The following is a 27,000-nucleotide window of genomic DNA, read 5'->3' as shown; positions in this document are numbered from 1 at the left end:
TGCCGCATGCCCATGCCTCATGCCACATGCGCCTCCTCGCATTATTGAAATTTATAAATGAGCTCATCTATTTACCCTATATGTATGTATGTATATACACATTGCTCAGATCGTCCACGCCCTCTAAGAAAATTGTCTTAACGTGCATTTTCCTCGAAGCAAATGTGAAAATTTGCTTGCTTCACTGGTTTTATACTACGTAATTTACTCAGCGAACGAAAGGTTCCTATGATAACATCTCTAAAAAAAGTTATGACAAAATTCTTGTTGTGGAAAATTATGCAAACCTTTTCATGTATTTCCCTTCGGATCCTGAGAAATTGGTTAGTTTCTTTACTTTCAAATGTCTTAGGTACTGCCGATGATAATATTGAAAATAATCTTAAAGTTCATTGGAGCTTATAACTATTTAAATTGATAATAACATATATGTATGTGAGAGTATGAAAGACATGTACAATTTATTTAGTCTGTATCTACAGATTGATATAAATAGACAGGCAGATACAAAATGGATAGATATATGACTAGCAATTAAATTTCAAGATCATAATAAAAATATCGATCACTAGATTAAATCATTTCAAGGAGTATGTTTACATTGAGATTTTATAATTTATAACCCTCTCTGGAGCCGCTTCAAATCATGACTAAGTGTTTTGAGCTAGATCAATCTGTATGTAATATATATAAAAGGATTTTTAGACTTTAAGGAACACTAAGAACATGAATAATGTTTCAGTGTATTCGATTATTTTTGGGCTAAAGACAATACAATACAAAAAATACAATATAATACAAAAAATCAAGATCTAAAGATCAATCTTTATCTATGTATTTGTATTACATACAAAATGATTATCATAACGGAAATTTCAGGAACTGTAATATTAATATATTGTTTTATTTTAAGTTTAGTTTATCTGTTCAAAATTGCATTTCTTTTAAGATCATATCGAAAGCTTTTGCTACACAGCCGCCTAGATGCGATTCAGATTGTGAAACTCTTATTGGGAACACATTTTTGAGCTGATTTGGGTCAAGCGAATGCTTGCAATAAGTGCAAACAGATGAGCTCTAGAAGAGATTGCAACAACTGAGCAGCACAAAAGAGGGAGAATGGAGCAGAGACTGAGACCCAGACAGGGACAGCGGCTGGAGAGAGAGAAATAATGTGATTAACAGATTTTTCATTGTATACAAAAAGAGAGAGCAGGAGAGAGATAGAGAGAGAGAGAGAGAGAGAGAGAGAAGAAAAGAAGATCTCATTATTTATCATCCTCAGCAACAGGAAAATAAGAATCTAACCCCCGATTTGGACGGAGCGGCAATTGCGTCCAGAAACTAGGCGCAAATCAACAGCCGAGAAGTTCAACGAACTGAGTTCTCCTGCTCTTCTCCTCTTCCTCTCTGTTTCTCTTTGTGTGCGTGTGTCTGTGTGCGCCTAGATTGTGTCCAAGCGCAACTACAAAAGGGGCTGGGGCAGGGGCAGCGACGCATCACGGACGAAACGAAAGCACAAAGCGTTACAATGTTAATGTTAATGGATATGGATACTCAGCCCGAAGCGCTGCCCGACTGCCCGGCTGCCAGCTCCAGCTCTAGCTCCAGCAGAGAGCGCACATTCTTTGTGCCTAGGGAACTGCCGCTGCTGAGAATTCCATGGAAAGCTTGCCAGCTGTGCGTGGAGAGGAAACTGACAAGTAAATAATACTCGAGTTGATCCAAAGTTCAAATGAACTGCTACCCTTACCGCTTAATCTTAAGACACCGTTTAAGACCATTTTTGTGTTCATTTAATGGGGTTGGTCTTACTAAGCCCTCAGCATATGTGAGCAGATACCTGAATGATAAAAATATGAATACTTGTAGACTGCTCATTATATATTTTATATAATATTAAAAATCATGAGTTATAAGAAACTGAATGAAGATAATCGTATTAGTATAACTGGAATTAACTTATCATTTGTTTGCAATGATTTGCTTAAATATCATATAAAAGATTATATTGGAATGCTGATAGGAGGAAGAATAAATGAGAAACAAGTAAAAAGAAATGAAAGAAAGATATACTATGAATGTTGCTAAAAGCTGCTATGAAGTCTATAGATAAGATTTAAGGAAAGTAAAAGACGAAAGAAAGGAACCAAATGAACTAAAGTAACTCACCAGTTATTTGGAATATTATCTTGTCATCTGGTATACAAATACGCAAAAGCAAAGCATAAAGTAAAAATGAAAAAAAAAAAAAAAAAACGGAATAATAAATTTTATTGTATATAAGAGTGAGAAAAGAGAATAAAAACTGGCTTTTTTATATTTTTCATTTATTTTAAAAATATCTTGTAATAGCAAATAAGTTCAGTTATAAAGAGAAATAAGGAGACATCGGAGAAGGACGAAATAACTTTCCAATCAAATAAAATATGAGTAAGAGAAAATCGACATTAATAATATATCGTTATAATTAACATTAACTTATAGTCGTTTATGGACGTTTTGCATATTTCTATAAGTTAGTACAATACATAAGATATCGTACAATATATTATATATAAATATACAATATATTACGAAGCAAAAAAACTTATTGGTCTGTAAATAGATGCACCGAGGGATAGTCGTTTATAAAAAATTATATCTGTAAAAATATTTCAAAAAAAGTTCAAAGAATTTTTCTAAAATATCATTTTAAGAACATTATTATATTTAGCCTAGATTACAGATAATAGACCTCAATTTAGATATAACTCGCTAGTTTTCTTGATACTCCAATTGGTCTGCCTTTCTGATTAATGTCTTCATTTTGCAGATCCTTGAAATGGGAAAGTAAATTGATGGCCGCATTCTCTTGGTTCGTTGTGGACCCCTTGATAATTGGCTGGCATCTATCAAGCGCATAATTTCTACTTTTTCATTTAAATGAATGCACATATCTATATAAATGCCTGTGTAAATATGTACAGATGTGTGTGTTTGTGTGTGTGTCTTTGCTGTTATGAATGTATCAATTGTCAGTTTCCTTTATGCATGCCACTCACTCGCCTTCAACACTTGGGCGACGGGCTCCTCCTGACTGCGGCTCCACTTAAGTCTCGAGCGGGTCTCGAGCGTGTCTCTTGCTGTGCGCTTTGTTTCCTTAATGCTTTCTCTTCTGCTCCCAATTTTTGTACAATATAATTTCACCATCCGGGCAATGGGATCTCATAATTGCCATGCCCCATGCCCCATGCACTCTCCTAGCGTCCCTTGCGACGATAGGGATTGCTGCAATTGGTTTTCTGGTTCTGGTTTTCTGGTCCTTCGTTCGGATCTGTCAAGTGTTTGTTTCCCCTCCTTTAACAAACACACAGAACGAGAAAGAGGTAATGCAAGAAGAGAGAGGGAGATAGGATAAAAAAGTAAGGCAAAAGTACAGGAAATATTGAATTTATAATTATGTTTATATGTAGCTAGATTATAGATAAATGTGCACATAGAGAAATTACATAAACGAAGTTAATTGAAGTATAATTTCTTTTTTGCTACAAGCAATAGATAGGCTCTGAGTATGTATATGATATTTGTAATTGGGTTTGGCTAATCAATTAAAATAGGAAACATTTAAAAGTTGTTATAGCTTTGAAGAAACTAATTAGAAGTCGTGATTTGAATTCGTTCTCTGACTTACTCTGACTCTATCTTCTTTTTAATGAGGATTTTACTTTTTGATTCTAAGCAAAAATTAAAAAAGAAAAAAATTCTTTTGTCAAAAAAATTCCACATTAATATTAATAATATAAATTTTGTTTGATTTTAGTGCGACTTTATAAGTATTAAATATCAGTATTATTTATCCTATATCAAAATAGGATATTTAAAGAAATATTGTAGCCTTAAAAGTGTTTTATTTTTCTCATCTTTCTTGAATTGAATATTGTCACTTATTGTTTCTTCAAGTGTATTTATGTAGATAAAAGAAATTTTCTTCAGTTTAAACACAGAGCAACTGTGCTTGGTACTAATTAGTTCTCCTTGTAGACCTGGGCTAACGGTCGTAAGATCTGCTGAAGCGCATCCGTTTAGGACTTGCCACTTGACGTGCCGCGTCGCGATGTGGCGTGCTGTTGCATCTTCCTCCTGACTGCTTCCTGTTGCCGTTGCAGTTGCCATTGCAGTTGCAGTTGCAGTCTAGCCACCCCTGACGACAACATTTAAATATTCAAACGATCGCTTCACACTCGCAAAGGCACTGAGATTCCACCACCAAAAAAGAGACGCAGCAAGTGCCACGAATGCACCGCCATGCACCACTATATCAACGTCTTCTTACCTGTACATCCAGCTGCCTAGCTGAGGGGTTGCTAGACTATCTAATTAACATTTTTTTCACTCTCTCTCTTCGTGTATCTTTTAACGTTCGTCTCGAGCGCTGAGGTTCGCTGGCTCAGGTGGTGTCTCAGGTGTCGGCGCAGCACTCATCATCAGGTGTAACTGCTGCTCGTCTCAAGGATTTCGGGAACGCATCGCTGCGCACAAACAAACGCTCAACCTGCCCATTGTTCGCCAGCCACAAGAGACCCTGACTCTGACTCTGACTCGACTTCGACTTGGAGTTTGACTTCAACTGCGACTTCGTCCTGACTGCCGTCAATTATTTCAAAATGCGTTAATGCTTTTTGCCGCTTCTTTTTGCCTCGTCGCTCTTCGCCTGCGTGTTCGCCTTTTGTGATCCTCGTTGGCTCCCCTAAAAGGTCGCTTTATCACTTGAGCCCGGCCCTTTTGTCTGCGCCTCAGTGCCCGCAACTCTCATTCCCGGTACGTCACAGTCGAATCGGCGGGGCTTTTGCTGAGCCATTGCGTCGCTTTGTTGATTTGTTGTGCCTACATTTAAATTACCAAAGGGGTAGTTTGGACTTGTACAAGTTCGTGGACTAGAATAGAACTAATCTAGTTTATTTTGGAGTTTCATTAGATATTTTCTTAAAGACTTATATAGACTATTTGAGCAAATATAATATGCTATATAATATATAATAAAAGTTGTCCATTTTAACTTTCCTTTAACATATATAGTCTATTATATTTGTAATGATTTTTGTTTATCCTGAATATCTATATCTATGTAGATATAACTACATATATACAAGAAATGACTACAAATTGTATATATTTTTTTGTCATATTAGATCAGCCTGTCACCTAAAGGACTTTAGCTACATCTCTGCAACCTTGGGTATCTTGTCGTCGTTCAATTCTGCACATTTTCATAATTTTTTTCCTGTTGTCAATCAGAGTGGCGATTGCCGCTTTTGTTGCTCCTGACCGACCCTCGCTGCATGCTCTTTTCTGTTGCTCTTTCAATTCTTTTTTTTAGTGAGTGCTGGGCATTAATTTCGTGAGCATCCTGTTGCTTGGTCTTGCATGAAAACAGGATGCCAACGACCGTGTAAATGCACGGGCTTTATTTTTTATACGCGCCCATCAAATGAGTAAAGTATATACGTTTTTATAATGTCCGTCAGCTGACTCCGTTGAAGCCGAAGACTTGTTGGCTTGCATATATTTATATTTTGATGTGCTATGAAATATCTGGAATTTTTTAGTGGGGAAATGAAATTGAAGCTTATACATCTATATATTATATTATATTATGTGTTATATTATTGAAGCATATACATATACATATGTAGGTATTTGAATCTTTTGGGGCATTTGGAAACTACTCTAAAATTATTAAAGATCAAATTCTAGCATTTGACAATATCTACCATCATCTATTACCTTTCTGAATTTTACATATATGATTATATCTAAACTGAGCATTATATCTAAAATAAAATAATAATCGAACGAGTATTATGCAGTCGGTAGTACCAAACTGTAAACTTCGTACATGTTTCATTTCAAATTTTCAGCTTTTTCGAATTGGCTTTATCCCTCAATACGAGAGAGGGAGAGCGAGAATTGAATTGTTAATAGTTTTTGTTTGGTCTCTAATTTAAATGCTTATGAAATTGTTTAGCTGTTGCTGTCGTTGACGTTGTTCTTACCGTTGCTCATTTTACAGGGTGTGGCAAACTAATTGACTTTAGCGAGTTCAAGAATGTGGAGTAGAAGCTGAAAGCAGGATATAAAGGCTATTATTTAGACTTGATCTAAGTACTAATGATTAACAGACTGTCAAAAGTAAGTCAAAGTGAACCTGTTACTACTTTTTGTTTTGTCTTAAAGGTGAAGTATATTATGCACTAATATAGTTATCGTTATATGCCATCCTAGATGGAGGATACAGACTTAACCTCAAGCCAAAGGAAGTGGCGATGAAAATACAACAAAAAAGCCAAATAAAAAGCCCAACAAATCAAAATCAATTTGTCAAGCGGCACTTGCCACCATAAATAAAAGCGACAACAAAAAGAACAACAACAACAATGAACAGTAAAGAAACAACTGCAACTATGAGAAGAAAAGAGAAGAGAAGAGAAGCGAATCGCAGCAGATCGCATTGAAAAGACGTTCGAACTTCGAACGGCAATCAGAAATCAAAACAAAAACCGCTAAAATAACAGAAAAAGTCACAAGAAATGTGGCGCAAAACGAGTTTGGTTTTTCAACGTGGCGGAAAGGGGCTAAGCGGTTAATCGGAATCAGATACGAGACTTTAAATACCCTGTACTGGGGACAGAGAAGAGGGAGATCGATGGTCATGGATTCTAAATCATGTATATAATGAGGGTCTTTGTAGTACCTCAAATTAAAAGATAAGTGCATGTGTTTTAATATATAAATATGAATCATATTTTTCAGTTTGCTAACTAAAGTTGATCGATTTAGGAATATCGATATATATAAACAAAGGGATAGATAAAAAGAAAACCAAATATCACAAAATAAATATAGGATGTGGATCATGAAATATAATATAGAGTGATAGAATCATTGGCTTGATATATAGATATATAGGGATATAGCTAGGCAGATAAATATACAGATAGTTAGATAGGAACATATACACATATGTATAAGCTGATAAACAAAAGTATAAGTTATAAGTTAAATGGTAAATTCTTAAAGGCAGGATATAAATATCGTATCTTTGTGAAGTACATTTTGTAAAGAAAAATATATGAAACTAGAGAATTTGTTATAGATGGGATAGACTAGAATATGTTTACCTCAGTGTAAGCCACATCACAGCGATCATCTACAATATTTGTGTGTAACTATAAGTTAGATTTCAATTTCTTGACGATACCTCAGTGCAGGGTATTGTTTAGTCGAGCGCAACTATCTAAGCTATCGCTTGCGGCAAACGCGTGGCAGCAGCAGCAGCAGCAGCAGCACAATACACAAGTGCAACAGCGACTGTGGAGCCGGCCCTGCCACACGTAGGGCAACCCATACAAATGAGTCAGACAGGTCGCCGCGCCAATTGAAATGGATGAGCAGAGCGCGGGAATGGGGGCAGCGGCAGGGGAACAGGATCCGTTGCAATCGGCAACAATTGTTGAGAAATGCAAAACCAGTGGCCAAAGTAACTGGACAGCATTTACAAGTGGGCGGCTGTGGGAGGTGGGGCATGTGAGGGTAGGCGTGGTCGATGCGACAACTTCATTTGTCGCCACGGCCAGCGCTGGGGCATACAACGGAAACAACAACAGCAGCAGGGGGCATGGCAGAGAGTGGGACATGCGGGGGCAGGCAAGCAACTTGCGGCACGTCGCCAGGCAAATTGAGGTTAAGTAATGCAGTCAAATGCGTGAAAAATGGCAAAAAGAGCAAAAGCAAAAGAAGCTAAAGAAAATGAAGAAGAATCAGCAGAACAGCAACTGGCATTAGCAATGGGGAGTGGTAGGCGGAGATGTGGGTAGGTGAGAGCAGAGGCAGCCGAAGGGGCTGGGGCCGGGGACCGGCAGGGCCTTAAAAGGAGGACAAGAGCGTTCGCTCATGCGCGCAGCCCAAAAGCCAAGCCCCGAAATAAGGAGCCGCATGTAGGATCCGCTGCGTGACGGCGACTTGAAACGAGACACGCTGCCGACAACAACAATAATAAAGTGAGCTTTGTTGGTGAGTATGAGACTGCGAGATACCCTGTAAGCTGACTTGAGTTGGCAGGGAATGAAGTGCTACTTGTTGCCAGAGATATAAATTGCAAAATAATTGAAGTCAAGTTGTGGAACTTTAAGTTCGACTAAAATTAAAATAAAATCAAAGTTATATATTAGATTCATTCACTTGTATCTACGTTTTACATAAACCTCCATAAAACGAGCATACCCTCATTTCAATAAATTCTCCGTATTTTTTACAGGGTATAACATGTGATGTTGTCATCATCGTGGTCTGCGCGCATTCCTGCAATTGGTTTTTGGGGTCAGTCGAGTTTGGCTGGTAGCAAAAGTGACTCATGTCAGTCACAAGTCAAAAGGGGGCTTACCTCTGAGACCTGCTCACTCGCTCTCTCTCTCATTCCGTTGCTCTTATTGCTGCTCCCTCTTGAATTGTGGTAATTAATTTTTGGCGAGGCACCTACATATTGTGGCTGACACCATGGCCGGCACCTGCGACTCGATCCCAGAAACTGCAAGGCCTCATCCGTTGGCAAACTGGTTGCAGTTGCAGTTGTTGTTGTTGCTTTTGGTGTTGCCCCCGTTGGTTGTAAATGCCGTTTGCTCTTTACGCGCAACTTCTAATCCGTTGGAATTTCAGACACGCCAAACTGGCACACAGACTGACGTTAGACACTGTTTGCAGACATCGAGACAGGTTCAGCTGCGGCTGTGGCTGTGGCTGCGGCAACCGAGTCGAGTGGCATGGCAGTTGGGTGGCACGGCATCTTGGTGGCATTGGCTGCTGCCAAAATGTCAAGAGTTTGTCTATCACAGCTAGGCAAGAGGATTACAACCTTTTGATTGTATAAGAAATTTGGTAAAGCTGCCACTTAAGTCAGCTCAGATCAATGGGTTGGCCCAAAGAGTTGACCAACATTGTTAGGTCATATATGTATATGAGATTATATTAACTCGGCTTTCAAGCGTTTGTACTCTCTGTTGGCCATTGTAGATGTTTGTATACATGTATGTCTTTGGAGTCGTTTTAATGGGCACCTTAGCACGCAATATCATTTAATTGAGAAAGAGAGAGACACAGATACAAATGACTATTGAAATTTAGTGTACAGTAGAGTAAACTTGAAAAGGTAGAGAGTGACTAGAAGCATCTTGAATTGACAAAAATAACTTGTTCAAATAACACATTGAAAAACGACCTGAGTAGATGCTTCTCTACTATATTATCTATTACCTATTATCCATTGTTATCAATTTAGAAATCATTCTATTGGGATATTTAAGAATAAGACTATATTTTTCCAAATTTTTTATTAAAACTTTTTAATTACCTCAAACACTGAACGTAAATGGATTTAGATTCAGAATCCCTTCAGATTTATATAATCTGATTTATATAATAGATTTTGTATAATCATTCCAAATATTGGCCCACTGTCTTTGGCTATATGAGATAGCAACTCTACATCTACATTCTGGCATGGCATTCAAGTTAGCATCCTCATTGCTAAAGCTCCCTTGGCTTGTCCATTTAAATAGCTCAACTAAAATTAATTACATATCCTATGTTAATGAGATTCACAAATGTGAGCTATAAAAATGCCATAAAGTTTGTCTTCAAAATTCATTAACTGCCATACATACATACATAAAAATACATATAGATACTCATACATACATAGATTCACAAGATACTGTTTCTTATTCCCTTAATATATGTATGTCTTTAATCTGAGCAATATAAAATAAGACATGTACAAGAAAAACAGATAGATAAATATATAATTGAAGATTTCATTGATCTCTCATGTAATCTATATACGGCTAACATAGTTAATCTCATTGTGTACTAAAATATCAATATTAATAGTCAGTATTTAAAATATGTACACTAGTTGGTATTTAATGACATAGGGCACTTAATTTTCGGACACGTCTTATCTAATGCACTCAGGCGTTACCATTTTCAAATCGAATGGGTCGATTGCAGGGAGCTAAAATGGCAAATGGCAAATGGCACGCGTTTATTTTATTTTAATGGCTTATGATGAATAATAATAACATACGGCTTCAGCTGAAACACGAGTGTAAGTGCGAGTGTGTGTGCGCATTACGTAACTGCAATAAAAGTAATAATAGTTGCCGAGAAAAACTTGAATTTTCACGCAAGTGAAATGAGCGGCTAGCAAAAGCCAGTTGCACTTTTCTCAAACGGCAACAACAACAGCCGAGGAAAAATCAAATTTGCCAGGCAGCAGCAGCAGCAGCAGCAGCAGCAGCAGCGGCAGCAACGCCAGCAGAGGCAGCCACTGCAATGGGGAACGCGCAACCAGTTTCACTTTGCGAAAGCAAAAACAGTTTTAATTTCAATTTCATTCGAGTGCCGAGCGTTGCTGGTAAAAAACGCAGCTCCCCAAAAAAAAAAAAAAAAAACATCTCGACAGTTCAATTTTCCATTATCAAAGAAAAATCACCATATATACTGAAAGATGAAGCTGGCCGATCTGGATGAGCAATACAAGCGTTTTCCACAAATCAAGCGTGAGGAGATGCGAAAATTTGTCGATTGGATACATGCCCAGCCGCACTTCTCCCCCCACTTTTCCGAGGGGGAGGCACTGCATTTCTTCCATGCCTGCAAGTACAGCATGGAGATGGCTAAACAGGTGCTAGAAACAAATCTCACGGCCCGCACTCACCTGGACGACTTCTTTGTGAATCTGGACATCGAGTCGAATCAACTAAAAAGGGCCATGAAAACGGTGTATGAAAGCCGAGTTGAGCTATGTGTTTTGTTATCTGTAATTCATATATGTATATCACCTGCAGCTCCATCGTTCCACTGCCAGGTGCCACACCCGAGGGATACCGAGTTATAGTGGGCAAGCTGGAGGATCTGAATGCATCCAATTTCAATTATGCCGATGTCATGAAACTGTAAGTGCCAAAAAGAAATTGCTTTTGCAAAGAGATTCTTGACTACCAAAGTATTGAGATGAATATAATTTGTTTATATATATATATGTATATTAGAGATCAACGTACTTTGCAAATATATATACATGACAGAGTGAGATGGTCTCCCTCAAATACCCTGAGAAATATTGAGATTTACATCTTTGTTCAATTTATTAAAAATAGTTTTTAAAGAAAACAAATTTTTCATTGCAATAGTTATCTAATACCCTACACGGATCGATTAGATTAACACATTTTAATTACATATTCATACATACTATTCTTACATAATATTCTTAATGATTAGTATATATGTATGTATATTTTAGACGTATATATATTAAGGTGTACATATTAGTGTAATAGTATTGCCAAGTAATCTTAATTGATTTAAATTTCTATTTATTACTAAGCCCAGTATATTCTCTTAGAGCCCTAATCCCCTATATTAGTGACATATGAAATATTCAATTATAGTTATGAATGCTAATAATAGCAATTAGGGAGCTTCGCGCACTGAAATATTGTCAGTCATAATTATGACAGGTGCAAAATAGGCTTAATAAACCCAAGAGTCAAAGCTCAAAGTGCCTCAAGTCAGAAGCTAGTGAAAACGTCAGAGCAACGACTGAAACTATTAAAAAACATACACGCAACACGCCACGATCAGAGACACAGATACATTTGCTGGGTGCAGATACAGATACAAATACAAAGGCATCGATATATATGTGCATGTACTATGTAGACATACAGAAACAGACATGGATACAGATAACAAAGTGCGAATATATACAGATACATATGCAGGCATACATACTCATGTCTAGTTACTCATGCAGGCATAGACATAGATACACACCGTCATAGATATAGATACGTTTCTAGCTACAGATGCGCTCACATATATATACATGTATCCAGTCATTGATACAGATACGTTTGATATCAGAAAAGGAGATACCCATACAGACCTAAGATACATTTGCAAACTGAGATGCGTATTTCAAGTCTGTACACAGATACAAATTCTGAAATTTAAAGATAGAATCGGAAACAGATACAGGCAGAGTTACAGATACATACGCAATACATACATACAGCTAAATTCTGTCAGACAACAATTTAAAGTTTAATAATTGCTAATTAAAATAGTAAAATACAATTGACAAACGTATAATATATTGCCATGCATGATGATCCGTGCAAACTGTCATTTGCAGCTACTGCATGGTATTCGATTATTGGATGTACGAGGATGGCATACAGCCAGGGCACGTGATCGTCATTGATCTGAAGGGCTGCTCCTTGGGTCATGTGGCACGCATTGGCTTGCTGCAGATGAAGAAGTTCCTGTTCTATTTGCAGGTAAATGGGATTCAATATATAAAATACTTATATAGTAACGGAAAATTAAAACAAATATATATCATATATGTTATATTCCGTATCATCAAAGAGGTGATATAAGAATATAACTATTTGATTTTTATATCGCACAGAGCATCCGTTGCAAAAACCGTTGCATACTTTTGAGCCTGTCTTAAAATTCTGATAGCCAATATCCAAGATCTAACTAAAAATATTTAATTCTGTACAAAAATGTAACTGAATACAAACTATACATGAGCGTCATATTATCTTATATATATTTAAATCTATATCTGCCTCTATACTTAGGAAGCAGCTGCGATACGTCTCATTGGCTTTCATTTCATCAACATTGTGCCGTTCATGGACAAGATAATGGCGCTAATGAATCCATTCATGAAAAAGGAGCTGACCAGCATACTCTACTTGCACAACGATATCAATGAGTTCTTTAAATTTGTGCCGCGTGAGATGATGCCTAAGGACTATGGCGGACAATTTGAAGAGACCAAAGTGGCAAGAGGTAGGACTGCAAATAATATAAATAAATATATTTATAATATACACAAACGATTATCATCTATATATTACATAGAATTATACTACAACAAGTTAATAGATGATCGCAAGCAAATGCTGGAATTCGAGACGCGACATCAGGTGAACGAAAAGTTGAGACCGGGAAAGCCAAAGAATGCTTCCGATTTGTTTGGCATCGCAGGTAACTTTAAGAAATTAGATATCGATTAATATAAATTCGATTACAAAAAAATTGTCTTTCGATTTGTGGTGTTTTGTTAAAATAAAGTTAAAGTTATTATATGATCGTCGGAACATGTCTTCATTTTATTCAGCTTAGAGCTATATTCTAGTTACTTATGAACTTAGAGTTATATAGATTTCAAGGTTTCTTAGCGAGTCGATACATATGATGAATGTACAGATGCCTTCGGTCGGCGTAGACTCCCGATAAATGATCTTATGATAATATAAACTACATATTTAGAACTAAACAAAATTGTTGCCCATTGGGTGAAGTTAGTAATTATTAGTAGATAAGTCCATCTCATGGTTATATATACTTTACATGCTATGTGAGCCATGTTTTAAAATTACAGCAATATGCATATATATCTAAATATATGTATATAGAGATATCTATATATATGTATACATGTCAGTAAAATAAATCTTGCCTTAATCCTAAGTAATTTTTTCTTAATTGTTATTCTTTAATCAATATGTATACAGCTTGTGTTAAGGTTTGTAGTACTCGGACCCTTCAACTGCACTCGAATTAATTGTTACCTGAAACAAAAACAAAATAAATAGTTAAAAATTGTAATGGAATGTTATTGTAATAATAATGTATATACTGGAGGCAAATTCTTGATTCGACACGCACTGCTACCTACTTCATGTAATCGACAATCTATACCATTGTGATAGAGACTGAACTATGTTTTATCCCAATTCGTCGTCGTATCTTGATCAAAATTATATTTAGAGCTTTCACAATTACATATATGGAATTCATTCTGGAATGCTCTCTGCAAGCTTATACAAGAAGAGCTTTACTGCTCAATACGTACTACATGTATAAAACTTGTTTTACGAGTAAAAAAAAAAATTTAGTTATGAATGCCAAGTCTAAGTCGCACCATAAATATATATTTTTATGGTCTTGACTTTACGAACTGTTGAGCTGTTACTCACTGTTGAAAGCCGTGATTGATTTGGTTGTGGCGCATTGCCTGGGCGTTGTTGTTGTTGTTGCTGTTGTTATTGTTCATGTTGTTTATATTGTTGATGGGATTGTTAGCATTGCGGACACGGCTGTTGCCTTTAAGAGAGGCTCGACTGGTGGACTTTGCCACGTGCTTCTGATGCTGCTCCGTAATGTGTCCGAACTGCGCATTGTTGCTAACTGTGATGGGCAACTAGGAAAGTGGATGATGCTGATTAGATGAAGAATTGCAAATGGCATTAATTCAATTTACGTTTATATTGTAGCGCTGCACGGGAAGCGGCTGCGGCTGCGACTGCGTTTGCTTTGCAGCATAGTTGAGTTGAGTGTTCCGCTGATTCGTCATGATCGTGTTGCCCAGATGACTCGTTGTGGCGGGTGTGATGAGAGTGACTGGAGTGACAATGGTGCTGCTGTTCGGAGCGGGCATTGTGGAGGGCAGCGAGACGGGTCGCAGAAATGTGTTATTGGGCAATTTGAGCATCTCGGTGGAGGCGGGCGGTACGGGGTTCACCAGCGATATCATCGGCTGATGCGTCCACTTTTTGTTGGGAGGGCCCACAACGGAGGTTCGATTCAATTGCTGGCTGGAAGCTGGCGTTGTGCTGGCCATTTGCTTGTGCTTGCCACGACCTGTCACTTCGGGTTGCGCCTGCACCTGCACCTGCACCTGTGGCTGTGTTTGTGCCTGCGCCTGCACCGTGGAGGCTTGGCCACAAGTGGCGGAGTGACGCTGCCAATGCATCTGCTGACAGGGATAGTCACAGTAGGAGGTGTTCCAGCAGCAATAGAGCTGCGCCTCGCGCATACAATTCGCGCACCATTGCTTCTTCTTGGCCTCCTCCACGGCTCGCATCCGCTCCAGCGTGCTATGCTGTCGCAGTTCATTAATCACCCGCTTGTTCTCCTGCTCCATGGTCTTGCGCATCTCAGAGATCATCATCTCTGTGGAGCGTTGCAAGTCGGCGATCTGCCGCTCGTAGTGCTGCTTCATGCGCTCGTTCTCCAGCGTCAGGCCAGCAATCTTGGCCTGCAGCACACTGGGCTCTCCTCCAGCAAGATCGCTGAGTGTGTCCTCAATGACCGAGATGAAGTAATCCGTAATCTGCATGGAATTATATGTGATTAGCATATTACAAATCGATTGACTTCTAGAGTGTTTGATTGATTCACTGATGTAGTGATTGAAATACCGTTACATACAACTGAACGTAGCTCACCTTGTGCGCATTCTCCTTCAGTTTGGTGGACAGTGGTCCAGCTTGTGCTGGATACAAGTTGGAGCCATCTGATTGCAGTGGGCCGCAAGGCCGCATCGTCAGCTTGGGTGGCCCAGGACGCAACAGCAACTCGCTCAAAGCGGTCGCCAATCCCGGCGTAATAGGTTCCGCCGGAGTGGATTCACTAACCAGGGTATCACTGGGCAGGCCATTCAGAGCGCTGGCCAGCAGGCCACCCGACTCTGAGCCACTGCCCACGGGTCGAATCGTGGCCGTTGTCGCTGTGGTTAGCCCCGCCAGTGGCGGCGGCGGCAGCGAGCTGTTGGGAAATGTGGGCACAGGCGCTGGAACCGGCACAGCCGTGATCGAAGTCATCACATTTGTGGATTGCAGCGTATTCTTGGAGACAGCTCTCAGCGGTGGCACAGGTATGCTCATCAGACTGGCATTGTTGAGATTGCAAGCGCTGCTACTGCTGCTGTTGTTGCCAATGCTGCTGCCGCCAGCTCCGTTGGTGCTGCGCGGTTCCATGGGTATGACCACCATGTTGGACTTGAGCAGGCTTGACGTGGGCGTGGCAGCTGGCATTGCTAGCACGGATTGTGGTGCTGTCTCATTCAACGATTTGTCAGTCTTCACTCGCAACGGATGACCAACTGTCTGTTGCAGCTTGGGCGAGGATTGTGGAACTGGTCGCTGAATGTTGCTCGACATGGATGCGACTGACAGCGCGGGTGATGACGGCGCCGGTGGTGGCGTTGAGGCGGGTGACTGAGCTGCCGCTGGCAATGGACCATGAGGCACGCCTCGCAAAGAGCCACGTTTTGCTGCTTGAGCCGCCGTCATTGTCGTCGCCGTAGTTGCCGTCGCATCGGGGACTTTGGGCGCCTGTTTCTGACTCAATCTCTGTATAGTGGTATCGCCTACGAAGCGCACAAAGGTTTCAGGCGCTGCTGCGCTTTGAGGGGGCGTGGCCTCAACAGAGTTGATTGTGGCAGGCTGCACTTCTCGGTTGGGCAATGTAGGCGGCTTTGCAGGCTCATTGTGATCCGTTTCCATTTCCTCCTCGCTGAGCACCTCTTCCTTGATCTTAACTGGCTCAATGGTTTCAGCAGCTGGTGGAACTTCTGGTTGCGCGGGTGGTGCTGCAGTCGGTAGGCTGATCTCTGGCGCTGGCTGTGCAATTGGTACTTGCTGCTGTTCCTCCTCTACTGGCATCGGTTGTGTTCCAGTCGCAGTCGCAGTTGCCGTCGCAGTTGCATTGGGCGTCTCCTCATTTTCCTCTGGCTCAGAGAGCACTTCTTTTTTGATTTCCACAAAAGGCACCACCTTGCTGATGAGCTGTTGCTGCTGTCGCTCCACTGCACGCTGTCTAGCTATGGTCTCATTAACAGCTGCTGGCTCATTCGGCTTGGCAGGAATCGGTTGTGGTTGCGGCTGCTTCTGCTGTGGTTGTTGCTGTTGTGGTTGCTGCTGCGGCTGTGGTTGCTGCTGTTGTTGCTGTTGTTGAATTTGCTGTTGCTGCTGCTGTTGTTGATCCCTGGGTATCTTGGTTATGGTTACGCCTTGCCGTCTGCGCACCAGTTCCACCACCGACTCAACCCCTTGACTTGCTTCAGTTGAGCCCGTTATGGTTGGAGCTGATGTTTCATTGTCAACTTTGAGCTGACCCGTTTCTTCTTCAGTTGGCTCCAGTTCCTCCTCCCCCTCCTCATCATCGTCCTGGCATTCGTCTGCCGGTGCTTTGCGTGCGTGCTTTGCCCGTCGCCTCTGCTCTGAACTGCTGCCCTGTTGGCTCGTCTCGCTGCTGGCATCACTCTGTGAGTGCTTGCGTTTAATTATGGGCACTTGCTCTCCGGTGACAGTTGACGAAACTTTGGCTAATGTCTTGCAGGACTCCAGGGATTTGCGCTTAAGAACCACTGTGCACCCACGAGATTCTCTTAGCGCATCGCCAGCTCTTGGTATCACTTCATAGTTGCTGCTCTTCGGCTTCGGGTGATCGCTAGTCGATTGCGGAGACGAGGATTCAGCGTCGTGGATTGGTTTTTTGATGGGGCTACCTGACTGATCAGATTCATTGCCTGATTCGGTTGCTTTTGTCTTTTTCACAATTGATAATTTGTCGCCGGCTGTTTTGCGTATGAGGAACTGCAGCGGCGTCTTGTTGGCAGGTTCCAACTGCCTGTTGATGACATCATTGACACCCGGCATCATTTTCTCCAGTTGCTGTTGCTCCTCCTGTGGATCGTAGGGCAAACGATATGGAGCATAGTTGAAGGCGCCAATTTTATTCTTTATGTGCTCAATGTGCACCTCCACCTCCCGAATGCACTCGGCCAGATCGCGAGCAGATCGTCGACTCGTCTGCGTATTGGGATCTTGTGCGGAATACAAAAAACAATCCTTGACGGGCACGTTGGCGCGATCGTGTTTGCCAAAGAAGCGTACATTAACGCCTGCATTGGGACCGCAGCCCATAGCCTTGGCTGGCCAGTAGGGAAACCCTTTTAGCTTGGCCCACAGCAGCAAATGCGGCTGGGTGCACACCTTCACGAACCACTCGTCACTGGAGTTGGCATTCAAGTAGCATTCGGCACAGGTATCTATCTCGTTGGCCTCCTGCCGACAGACCTTGACTACTGCCTTAGAAGCTTGCTCCACTTTCACATCTGCCCAAGAATTCAACGAATTATACTTTATTAAATTACAACAATTGATGCCACTTACCTCCGTAGTCTAAAATGAGTGCATTGTGCTGTATCCACTTCACCTCGCTGAGGAACTCGTCGGCGCTGTGAAATGCGTGATTTTTGATGCGTTCTGCTAAGGTTTCGAAGCTCACCGGATTGGCAAAGTATTTGCTATAACTATCCGGCAGTACATCCTGTGGTGCACGCAATTTGTGTACCTTCAAAAAGAAGAACAAAAATTAATAACGTTCAGCATATTCGGCTTTCTAAAAAATGAAAAAAAAAAAAGTTATTTAATTTCCGTTGGCGTGAATAGTTTTCAAAATGATTGAAGCGGTAAACATGTGAGCCTTATTGGTGCAGCAGCAGCAGCTACACAGCTGAGCAGCAATTCGCCGCCTAAGAGAGTCGCGGCGAAGAGAGTAGCGCAATTTTTATTGTAAACAAACAAGTTTGACAAGAGAAGAGCGGGCAGTAAAATCAACAAGAACAGCAACAAACACAGGCAATTCGGAACAGAGCCAGACAAATGCCAGTATGTGGGCACACACTCCAATCCATGTGTGTGTGCATGTGACTGTGCGTGTGTGAGCGTAACTAACCTCAAATTACACAGCAAACGTAGCTGAGGCGGCAATACCAGGCAATAATATTGCGCCATTGACGTCGCCGCACCACCACCTCTACTACTGCTGTTGCGCTGCTGCTATTGCTGTGTGCTTATGTCTCTGCTTCTTCGATTTGATTTTGTTTGCTTCCTGCTGCCATTCACACATATTCATGTACATTTATGCTCATACATAACATCAGCTAATATGTGCGTATGTATATACAATGCAGGTATGTATGTATGTATTAAAGTTAATTTGCCTGCGGTTTACACTTGTAATTGTTTTTAACGCTCATTGCTAGCTAACGGCTCAGACATTAAATTAATTAATTCATTTCTCGCACATTTTATGCCACAAAGGCAGCCCACTGGGTGGGAGCACAGCATTAATTTGCCACTTTATGGAGTGCTTTCGTTCGAGTCTCTGCTTCATGTTCAAGCATAATATTGCGCCCATCAACAACTAGAAAATAAATGCCCCAAATTATATTCTTAAGCTTTAATAAAGTTGCTTAGAAATGTGCGAATATAAATGGACAAATGGAAATTATTGCAATTTACAACTCAGCCTACAAATTTAAATTTGTAGAGGAGCGAAATTAATAATTCCAATTTTGATTTTAATTATTTTTACATTGCAAAAATATTTGTATATTTGAATAGGATTAATTTCTGTCTGCTAACTGAAATGTTGTTATGGCATTGTAAGAATTTCAAAATAAATACATATATAAACAGGAATCTAATTGGAACGTGATTTGATTATATTATTGTACTAAATAATAAGTTAGTATTCCAGAAATTAGTTTTCATGGCAATTTAAATTATTGCGCTTAAGCAAAAATCCCTGTATTTATCATTACAATGTACATACGAATATATTTTATATTATATATAGGGGGTCCAGGAGAAGAGGTGATTGTCGCTCAGTTTAAAACTAAATAAAAACCCAGCAAAAGCGACGAGAACAAGAACGAGACATTTCAGGTATCTATACGTTTTCTTAACGATAGAGCGAGAGAGAGGAAGAGGGAGAGAGAGAAAGCCACCAGCACCGGCGATGGCAACGAAGAGAGCGCGCAACTGAAGACCTACATACACATAAGTACACGTGTGCGTGTGTGTAAGTGAACGGCTCTCTATGTAATTGTGTTGTGTGCGCGTAAATATTTCGCATGTTGTTTTCAAAATGACAAACAAACGAATGAGGACCGAAGGCAGAGAGATAATGAATAATGCGATCGGTTACGGAAAGCGAGTAATATATATATTTATATTATTATTAATATTTTCATATTTATATATGCATGTGTGTAAGATGTATGTATGTGTATGTATCACTTACCCCGCGCACAAGTTTCATGCGCTCCAACGCATAAGCGAGTAACTGACTGAGCAGATCCACGGATACATCATTGCGACGTGGCCTTCAAATAGCATGAAAATAATGGGATAGTAAGCAATTGTTTAACGAATGTACCACAATATTTACCGCTTGGGCGCGCTATCGATCAGTAGACATTCAGGACATTTCCAGGAGCTGTCGAATTTCGTGGAAGCAGGCCGCACACAGTAGGCGTGGAAGGAGCGTAGGCATTTGGAGCAGGGCATCAGAGAGCCGCAGCCACGGCACTTCCAGCAGAAGGGATCCCAGTTATTCTGTAATTTTGGGGAAAGAATATCATAATGTAATATTTGTACGTTTTAGATATAATCGATCGAATTACCCTTGGCGGTGGCTGCCAAATCTCGTCGAGCCTTTTCTGCAATTCTTCGCGTGCATCGCCACTGCCCCCACCAACCGATCCCGTTATCTTGGTGTCATCTGTGGCATCCGAGAATATGGATATATTGGGATCCGTATCCGCCGTGGAGCTGGTGCGCCACTCTCCACCGTCCGTGTCCGCCTCTGCCTCTGCCTCTACCTGTTCCAATGGACCGATTCGATGGAGTTCAGATCGCATATGGCCACTACTCAGCGAGACGGTCTTGCTGCGGGAACGAAATCGTCTCCCGTGGCTGCTGTTGCTCTCCTCCTCTGTTTCCTCGTTAGCGCTCAGATCAGCCAACGTGTCTTCGCCAGGATCGCAAGCCATCGAATAGTTGCGCCTCTTCTTTGTCTGATTTTTGGGCAGCTGTGTCGCCTGCTGCCATTCCTCTAGAGAATCCCACATGGGTGCGGGGATGCTCTTGCTACGCTTCAGCGTCTTAGTTCTACCTCTTGTGCTGCTCCTCGAACTGGGCAGTGTGCTGGACAGACTGCTGCCACCTGTCGAAGACTGCTTGATTAGATGCTCTGCAATGGCGCGAGACTTCCGGCGCTTCATCTTGGCGCTATCGGAGACGTAGCCGGTCAGCACTTTCGACTCATTATGAGAGCGCTGCAGGGCAACCATTTCCTTTGGCACGCGCACCTTCACCTCCTGCTTGGGCGTCGATGTGCTTGTGGGCTTCGCTTCGCTTTGATGTGGCGCCACCTTGGTCAGTTTCATTGTGAGCGACGCATGGCCTCCAGCCGCTGCGGCTGTCTCCTTCCAGGCGCTCGAGTTGGAAGAACTGCTGCCATTGGCCGAGTCCGGAGGAGAGCTGACAACATACTTCAATCGCTTATTGGGCAATGCGTCCCGCTCTTGGGCAGCTGTTCCTGCCCACAAAGTCGGAGGCGGGCTATCAATGGCCGAGGTCGCCTCATAGATGGGCCGCGGTATCGACTTGGTGCTGTCGTCGTCGTCGCTGCTATCCATCTGCGTTTAGTGATCAGCTGAAATTACATATATATATTTATTATATAATTAACTGCGTCACAGAAATAATTGTTGAACTTTTTGTATTTTATTTTTAGTGATCGTCTGAATTTAGTAATGACTCTAATTAAAATAATAACATTTTACAGTTTCTATTAAACATTCAATTTGACAGTTTTATTATTATTTTGAATAAATGTGCTGCAATGTGCAAGTACTAAAACAGCATAAAAGTAGGGAAATTATCTCCCACAACTGAGCATAATCCCAGTAATATTTTGTGCAGTTGTGCAAAATTGAGCAGCGACTCGTCGTTCGTCGACTCGCTGCTTTGCAAACCTGCCAGCTAGACGAAGAGAGCGCAAAAGTTTTGCTAGGATAAGGGAATGACAAGGGCAATGGGAAGGGGTAATGATTTAAGGTATAGTGAATGGTACTCACCAGGACTTTGCAGTTAATATCGTTGCATGTCAATATACATGCATCTATATATACATTTATGACTGTGTGTGCGTCACGTTGTATGTAATTTTTATTGGTAGAAAAATCTTGCTTGATTTTGTTGTTGTTTTGATTCCGCTTTGCTTTCACGCTTGTGGCGCGTTCTGCATTGTTTTCTCTGTTACTTTTTCTTCTGCTGTTGTTGTTGTGCTTGTGGTTGCCACTCTGTCGCTGTTACTCTTGTTGTTGTGGTACGTGCAACTGCAAAATGTAGACATGATATAAAAAAGACATCTATTTATTATGTACGGGCATTTTTACATACACGCATATGCATTTTGTATGTAAAGCCCTGCACATTTTGTATATGCGTACACTTACCTACACACATGCATACATATGTATGTATGTAAGTATGCAGACGAAGCTATTATAATTTGCTTTACCAATATTTTTATTATTGTATTTAGCTGATTTTTAGCTCATGCAGTTGAACAGCTGTTGCTACGTATGCCGAATCGTTTTCTAGTTAATAATAAGGTGTTTTTATTAAATTTTCTTACAATATTGTTGACTATTTTAATTTAGTTGCGGCCGCACTAGGAAAAAACACCAAACTCGATGCGTCGTCGGCAAAGTGACTGAAAACGAATTCGCCGCAATCGCCACAATTCGCCCGTGTCAGTCAGATGTTGACGCTGCTTACGCTCATTTTATTTCTCCATCCCGCTCGCTCGCTCGCCTACTCTTTGCTGCGTGCCGTTGCGGCAGCTCTTAGGCAGCTCTCTTAAGCGCTATTGTGTGTCAATGCGGTGTTATTTGGCTTGCTCATCATTGATTATGATAATATATTAAAAGTGCATACATATACACACGGACATATTTGTGTGTGTTTATACATATGTACATGTATCAATTGTAATATGCGTGTATAAATGCACTTATTCTGTATTTGTTTTGAGATATAAAAATAATTAGTTTAGTTAAAAGATGTTTGCATGAGTTAACAGATCAACGTATACATACATACATATATATAATATTTTGTGATATATTATTATTTATTGAACTCAGCAAAGAAACCACAAAAAATGTTAAATTATATTTATTCTAATGATTATATTTATACACATATAATATATGCATTTATGTATGTATGTATATGGTCGTAAAAGTTTAAGCCCATCAACTTTATGGCTTTTATAAAGATATTTTTTAAAGAAGACTAAACTTTATTTTTTACCAATTCAATTTACCCTACGGACATATCTATATACTACATATATGTAGGTACATTTGTATATAAAAACTCTACCAATATTGTATTACCCATATAGAGCTTTGGGAAATTGTTAAGCCTCTCAAGCCCCCAATTATTATTACTTTTGTTGCTTCTTTTCTGGTTTAGTTGTTGCCATAAACAATCGACGAAATTTTGACAGTTCCGAACAACTTTTAGCATCATGAAAAATCCAATAAATAGAACAGCTCTCATATATTCATGGCAAACGATGGGCTGGGCCCAAAAGCAAAAAAAAAAAGTTGCCACATATAAACCCATGCATAAAGGTCGAACTAAGTGGGTAGCTGTTTCAGTCCCTTTCTCGGTCGACCCCTATTTCTGGCATAAATACATGCGAGACGATGTTGTTATACAAGATGTGAGTGAGATGTGTGTACCTGCTGCTACACGGGCCAACATGTCAATGAATGGAGATTACGAACATAATTTGTATTCCAAAAAATATCGAAAACTGTTCCAAACAAAACAACAACAACAAATAAAATAAAAACTTACTCGACGCGCCATTTTTATTGGTGTGCAAAGCAAATGGAAGGAAAGTATATTTGGATTGCATAGAATTCGTAGCGCTGGAGATTGCAATATATATTTAGTATATCAGCCTAAGGTTTGCATTACAGTGTCTTAATTACTTCATTTTTAGAATGGTATAAACTATTGTCACAAATTCAAGTCAAGCCAAGTCAATTTAATTGAGTCAATTAAAAACTCGAGTAGAGCATCACCACAGTCGGCTATGCTCGCTAGTTATACATTCTAACGTTGATTTTCTGTTTGTTGTGTGTGTGTTTGTGTGTGTGTTTTTTTTTTGTGCATGGGCAAAGTTTGCTTTTGGTTTTTTGCCAGTGCTGCTGGAGTGTTCCTTGGGGAGCAATTGGGTTAATATTTGCTACATAAATTTGCAAGCGAAACACTTTAATCAATGCTCAATCGGGGATGAGTTCTGAATGCACCTTTAAGCATAAGCTAAGGGCATATTGATTCGAAAACGAAAACAAAACTAAGCCGGAGGCATGTAGCTAGCCATGTGTCTAGAGAGGGACAGAGATACCGAAGGAGAGAACAGAGACAGCAGTGATAGAGTGAGAGCGAGATAGAGGGAGAAAGAGGGGGCTGCAAGGACTGTCAGTTATAACGTATTGCATTTCATTTTGTTGATCTTCGAGCTGCAGGCAGCTTTCGGCTCGTAACGACTTGCATAATCGCTTAAATGGAATTTATAGAAATCCTAGCTGCACCTGAGTCCTAAGCGTAGCAGGCAAAAGAGTGACGCACAGACAGAAAAAGAGAGACGGCGACATGGAGAGTGACAGAGAAAGGGACTTGAATACAAAGGCCACGCTGCTGACACTCTACACACAGCGAAATTTGTATATTAAATGGTAATTATATTGATTCGATTAGATTTACATTATGTTATATTTCTAATGAGATTGGGCTATAAAAATGGCTTAGGCATGGCAGTTGTAAATTAGCTTGGCAGTCTGTTTTTTAAGGTCTGCTTCCAGTTGAACTGATGTTGAATAAACCTTGCTTTGAGCTCTATTGGTTGGCATTGAATATTCCATTTTTGTATTATACTATGATCCATTACTTGAAACCTAGATCTATAAATATAATCTTGTGGAAACCTTGAATGCATTCGAACTTTATAAAGGAATTGCTGATATTTAAAGTTAATTTTGTTAAAAAATTTTTATAGTCTTTTTTGAATAAATACTGCTGAAGAAATTGCATTGAGATATGTAAGTATATAAAATGTAATTATTTTACAAATAAATTAAAAACTAAATTTTGTTTATATATAAGCTCAATCTCCAGATATTTCTTAATAATTTCAATAATTTCTTCATTGTTCAGCAAATATTCAGTATATTTTTCGCAAAGTGTAGTCATTGCCAATTATTGAGCGCTTGCCAAGTATAGGGGCATACTATATAGCCAGAACGAGTAGCTGCATCTTCCTCTTCCACTGCTGCTGCTGCTGCTTTGGGGAGGCGCAATGTAACAGGAGCAATAACTGTTTGGCAAACAGATTTATTTTGCAGCCTCTTCATTGTTGCCAGCGTCCCTTGTCCCGCTGCTCCTGATTGCTGCCTGCTCTTGGCAGACGCCTCCAGCTGCACCGCCTGCGTCTTCTGCTCCTCTCAAATATTGGTTTCTAAATTTTCATTGCCATTGTGGGTAGGCCAGGACAGGCCCAGGCACAGGCGCAGGTCCTGACTGTTGCAGCTGCACCGACTGCTTGTTTTAGCCACATTCTCTCGCTCTTGGCTCTTGGCTGTTGGCTGTTGGCTGCTGGCTGCTCCGTGCGGTGCAGTGCATCATTTTTGCATTAGAAAAGTGCCCGCTCGCTGCTGGCTGTAAATAAGCCAAACCTTACGACTGCTCGTAACCAGTCCCTGTCCCTACCCTATCTCTGGCTGAATCCAAGCCCAATTCTAGCTCCAGCTCCAGCTCCAAGTCCCCGAGTTGCTAGCGACTGCTCCTGTTGCGGCACCAACCGCAAATTATGCTTGTCAAAAATGAATGTTACATTCGTAATGTAAATGGAAAATGGGTGGCTGGCAAAAAAAAAAAAAAAAAAAACCTATAGAATGAAAAGGTGCAGGAGGAGATTGCGCCGCTCACTGTGTGGGTGGGTGATTGGGGTTGCCTGTGTGGGCGTGCACATATAGGTTTTTGCGGTTGCAAACGGTACGTGCTCAATGCGTCGAGAATCTCTAGAGGAAGCGCAGCTAGCGCAAATGAAGCCAAGGCATTGATGGGCGCCGCTGTGTGGATGTGCGCGTGTGTGTTTGTGTGTGTGTGTTTGTATGTGCTTAGGTGTATCCTGCTCTGACTGACTTGGTGGTTTGACTTTACCGCAGTCACCACAGCGGCAGCGGCAGCAGCAGCGGCAGTGGCAGCAGCGACGACATCAGCTCCTGCTGCAGCAGGAGAACCGGATGCTGGCGGCATTTGGAGGCAGCTGCTCGCAACTTTGACTAAATGTGTTTTGAGTGCATTAAAATGAAAATGTTATTACTCGTTCGCTCCGCTCGCCTCTCTAAGCGCTTCTCAGTAGCGCCTTCTCTCGGCTGTCTCATTATTGCCACATTTGATGTCTGCGCCACATGGTAACGGCGGAGATTAAGCATCCGAGAAGGGGGCAGCAGGGTGGAGAAGGCATGTTTGAAATCCTTGAAATCGTTGTCCAAATACGTATTGAACGGAAATTTCAACACACTTGCTGGCTGTTTGCGGTTGATCAACAAGTGAGGACAGTCGGAAAAAGGATGCGCTTTGCTCAGCCAAATTATGCAGATTAGCCCAAGGATATGCATGGCTATGCAAGGATATGCACAGCTCAGGAAGTCGCCAGTTGCAAGCACCATTTGAAGGACCAACAGATGCGACAGACACTGAAATCGATTTGCCCACTCGGCAGCTGAGCCTCAATCAGCTCTTGTTTATCAAATCAAGCGATGAGCAACACATGCATATGCAAACGGTGGATTTGTGGAAATGCGTGAGTTTTCCTCACAGGATATTAAGCAGGTAGGCAATTACGAGTCCTTAACCATACAAATGACGTTTTCGTATTGCCAAAAGTCAGTCGAGGTCGCAATTTCTCAGGCTCGCGTAGCGGAACTCGCCACAGGCGTAATTATGTAAAGGACTCTGGCATCGAATTACCACCGGAGAGACCTCCTTTAAGTGCTCAGCTAAGGCGCGGCATAAATAAGAGCGGGGCCTGTACAGCCAACATATATCATCATTTGATCATAATTCTAAGTTGCTTACTGCTTAATTTCATTCCGGTTTTATATTTCAAAGCCATAAAATATGCATTAAATTTAAATTTAACACAAATTTA

General features: G+C 40.8%; 2 protein-coding genes and 1 long non-coding RNA gene across 4 annotated transcripts; 2 read left to right on the top strand and 1 right to left on the bottom strand.

Moving 5' to 3' along the window:
* Window positions 1–10,404: 10,404 nt before the first annotated feature.
* Window positions 10,405–13,213, top strand: LOC108608641 (alpha-tocopherol transfer protein-like). Its single transcript, XM_018000109.2, has 5 exons — window positions 10,405–10,818; window positions 10,884–10,991; window positions 12,236–12,380; window positions 12,693–12,906; window positions 12,979–13,213. The coding sequence occupies exons 1-5, from the start codon at window positions 10,544–10,546 to the stop codon at window positions 13,131–13,133; spliced, it is 897 nt and encodes a 298-aa protein (XP_017855598.1). The 5' UTR covers window positions 10,405–10,543; the 3' UTR covers window positions 13,134–13,213.
* Window positions 13,198–22,494, bottom strand: Zmynd8 (Zinc finger MYND-type containing 8). 2 transcript variants are annotated; one of them, XR_016268639.1, is made up of 11 exons: window positions 22,220–22,494; window positions 21,839–22,099; window positions 20,381–21,414; window positions 20,146–20,312; window positions 19,999–20,080; window positions 18,081–18,261; window positions 15,351–18,022; window positions 14,384–15,235; window positions 14,100–14,323; window positions 13,799–13,988; window positions 13,198–13,691 (listed from the first exon to the last, which is right to left on the bottom strand). XR_016268639.1 is itself a non-coding variant. In XM_089462687.1 (9 exons), the coding sequence occupies exons 3-9, from the start codon at window positions 21,395–21,397 to the stop codon at window positions 14,096–14,098; spliced, it is 5,199 nt and encodes a 1,732-aa protein (XP_089318813.1). In that variant the 5' UTR covers window positions 21,398–21,414; window positions 21,839–22,099; window positions 22,220–22,493. The 2 variants fall into 2 exon arrangements, 1 of the variants encoding a protein (XP_089318813.1); XM_089462687.1 differs by lacking the exons at window positions 13,198–13,691; window positions 13,799–13,988 and having other exon boundaries at window positions 14,096–14,323; window positions 22,220–22,493.
* Window positions 18,256–20,874, top strand: LOC149270555 (uncharacterized). Its single transcript, XR_016268641.1, has 2 exons — window positions 18,256–18,883; window positions 18,956–20,874. It is a non-coding gene; the product is annotated as an uncharacterized LOC149270555 (long non-coding RNA).
* Window positions 22,495–27,000: the final 4,506 nt, after the last annotated feature.

Source organism: Drosophila arizonae, chromosome 2, assembly GCF_054131065.1.
Source record: "Drosophila arizonae isolate 15081-1271.41 chromosome 2, UAZ_ARI_1.0, whole genome shotgun sequence".
Taxonomy (NCBI): domain Eukaryota; kingdom Metazoa; phylum Arthropoda; class Insecta; order Diptera; family Drosophilidae; genus Drosophila; species Drosophila arizonae.
The sequence above is the reverse complement of the archived record's forward strand: the minus strand, read 5'-3'. Positions and strand labels throughout refer to the sequence as shown.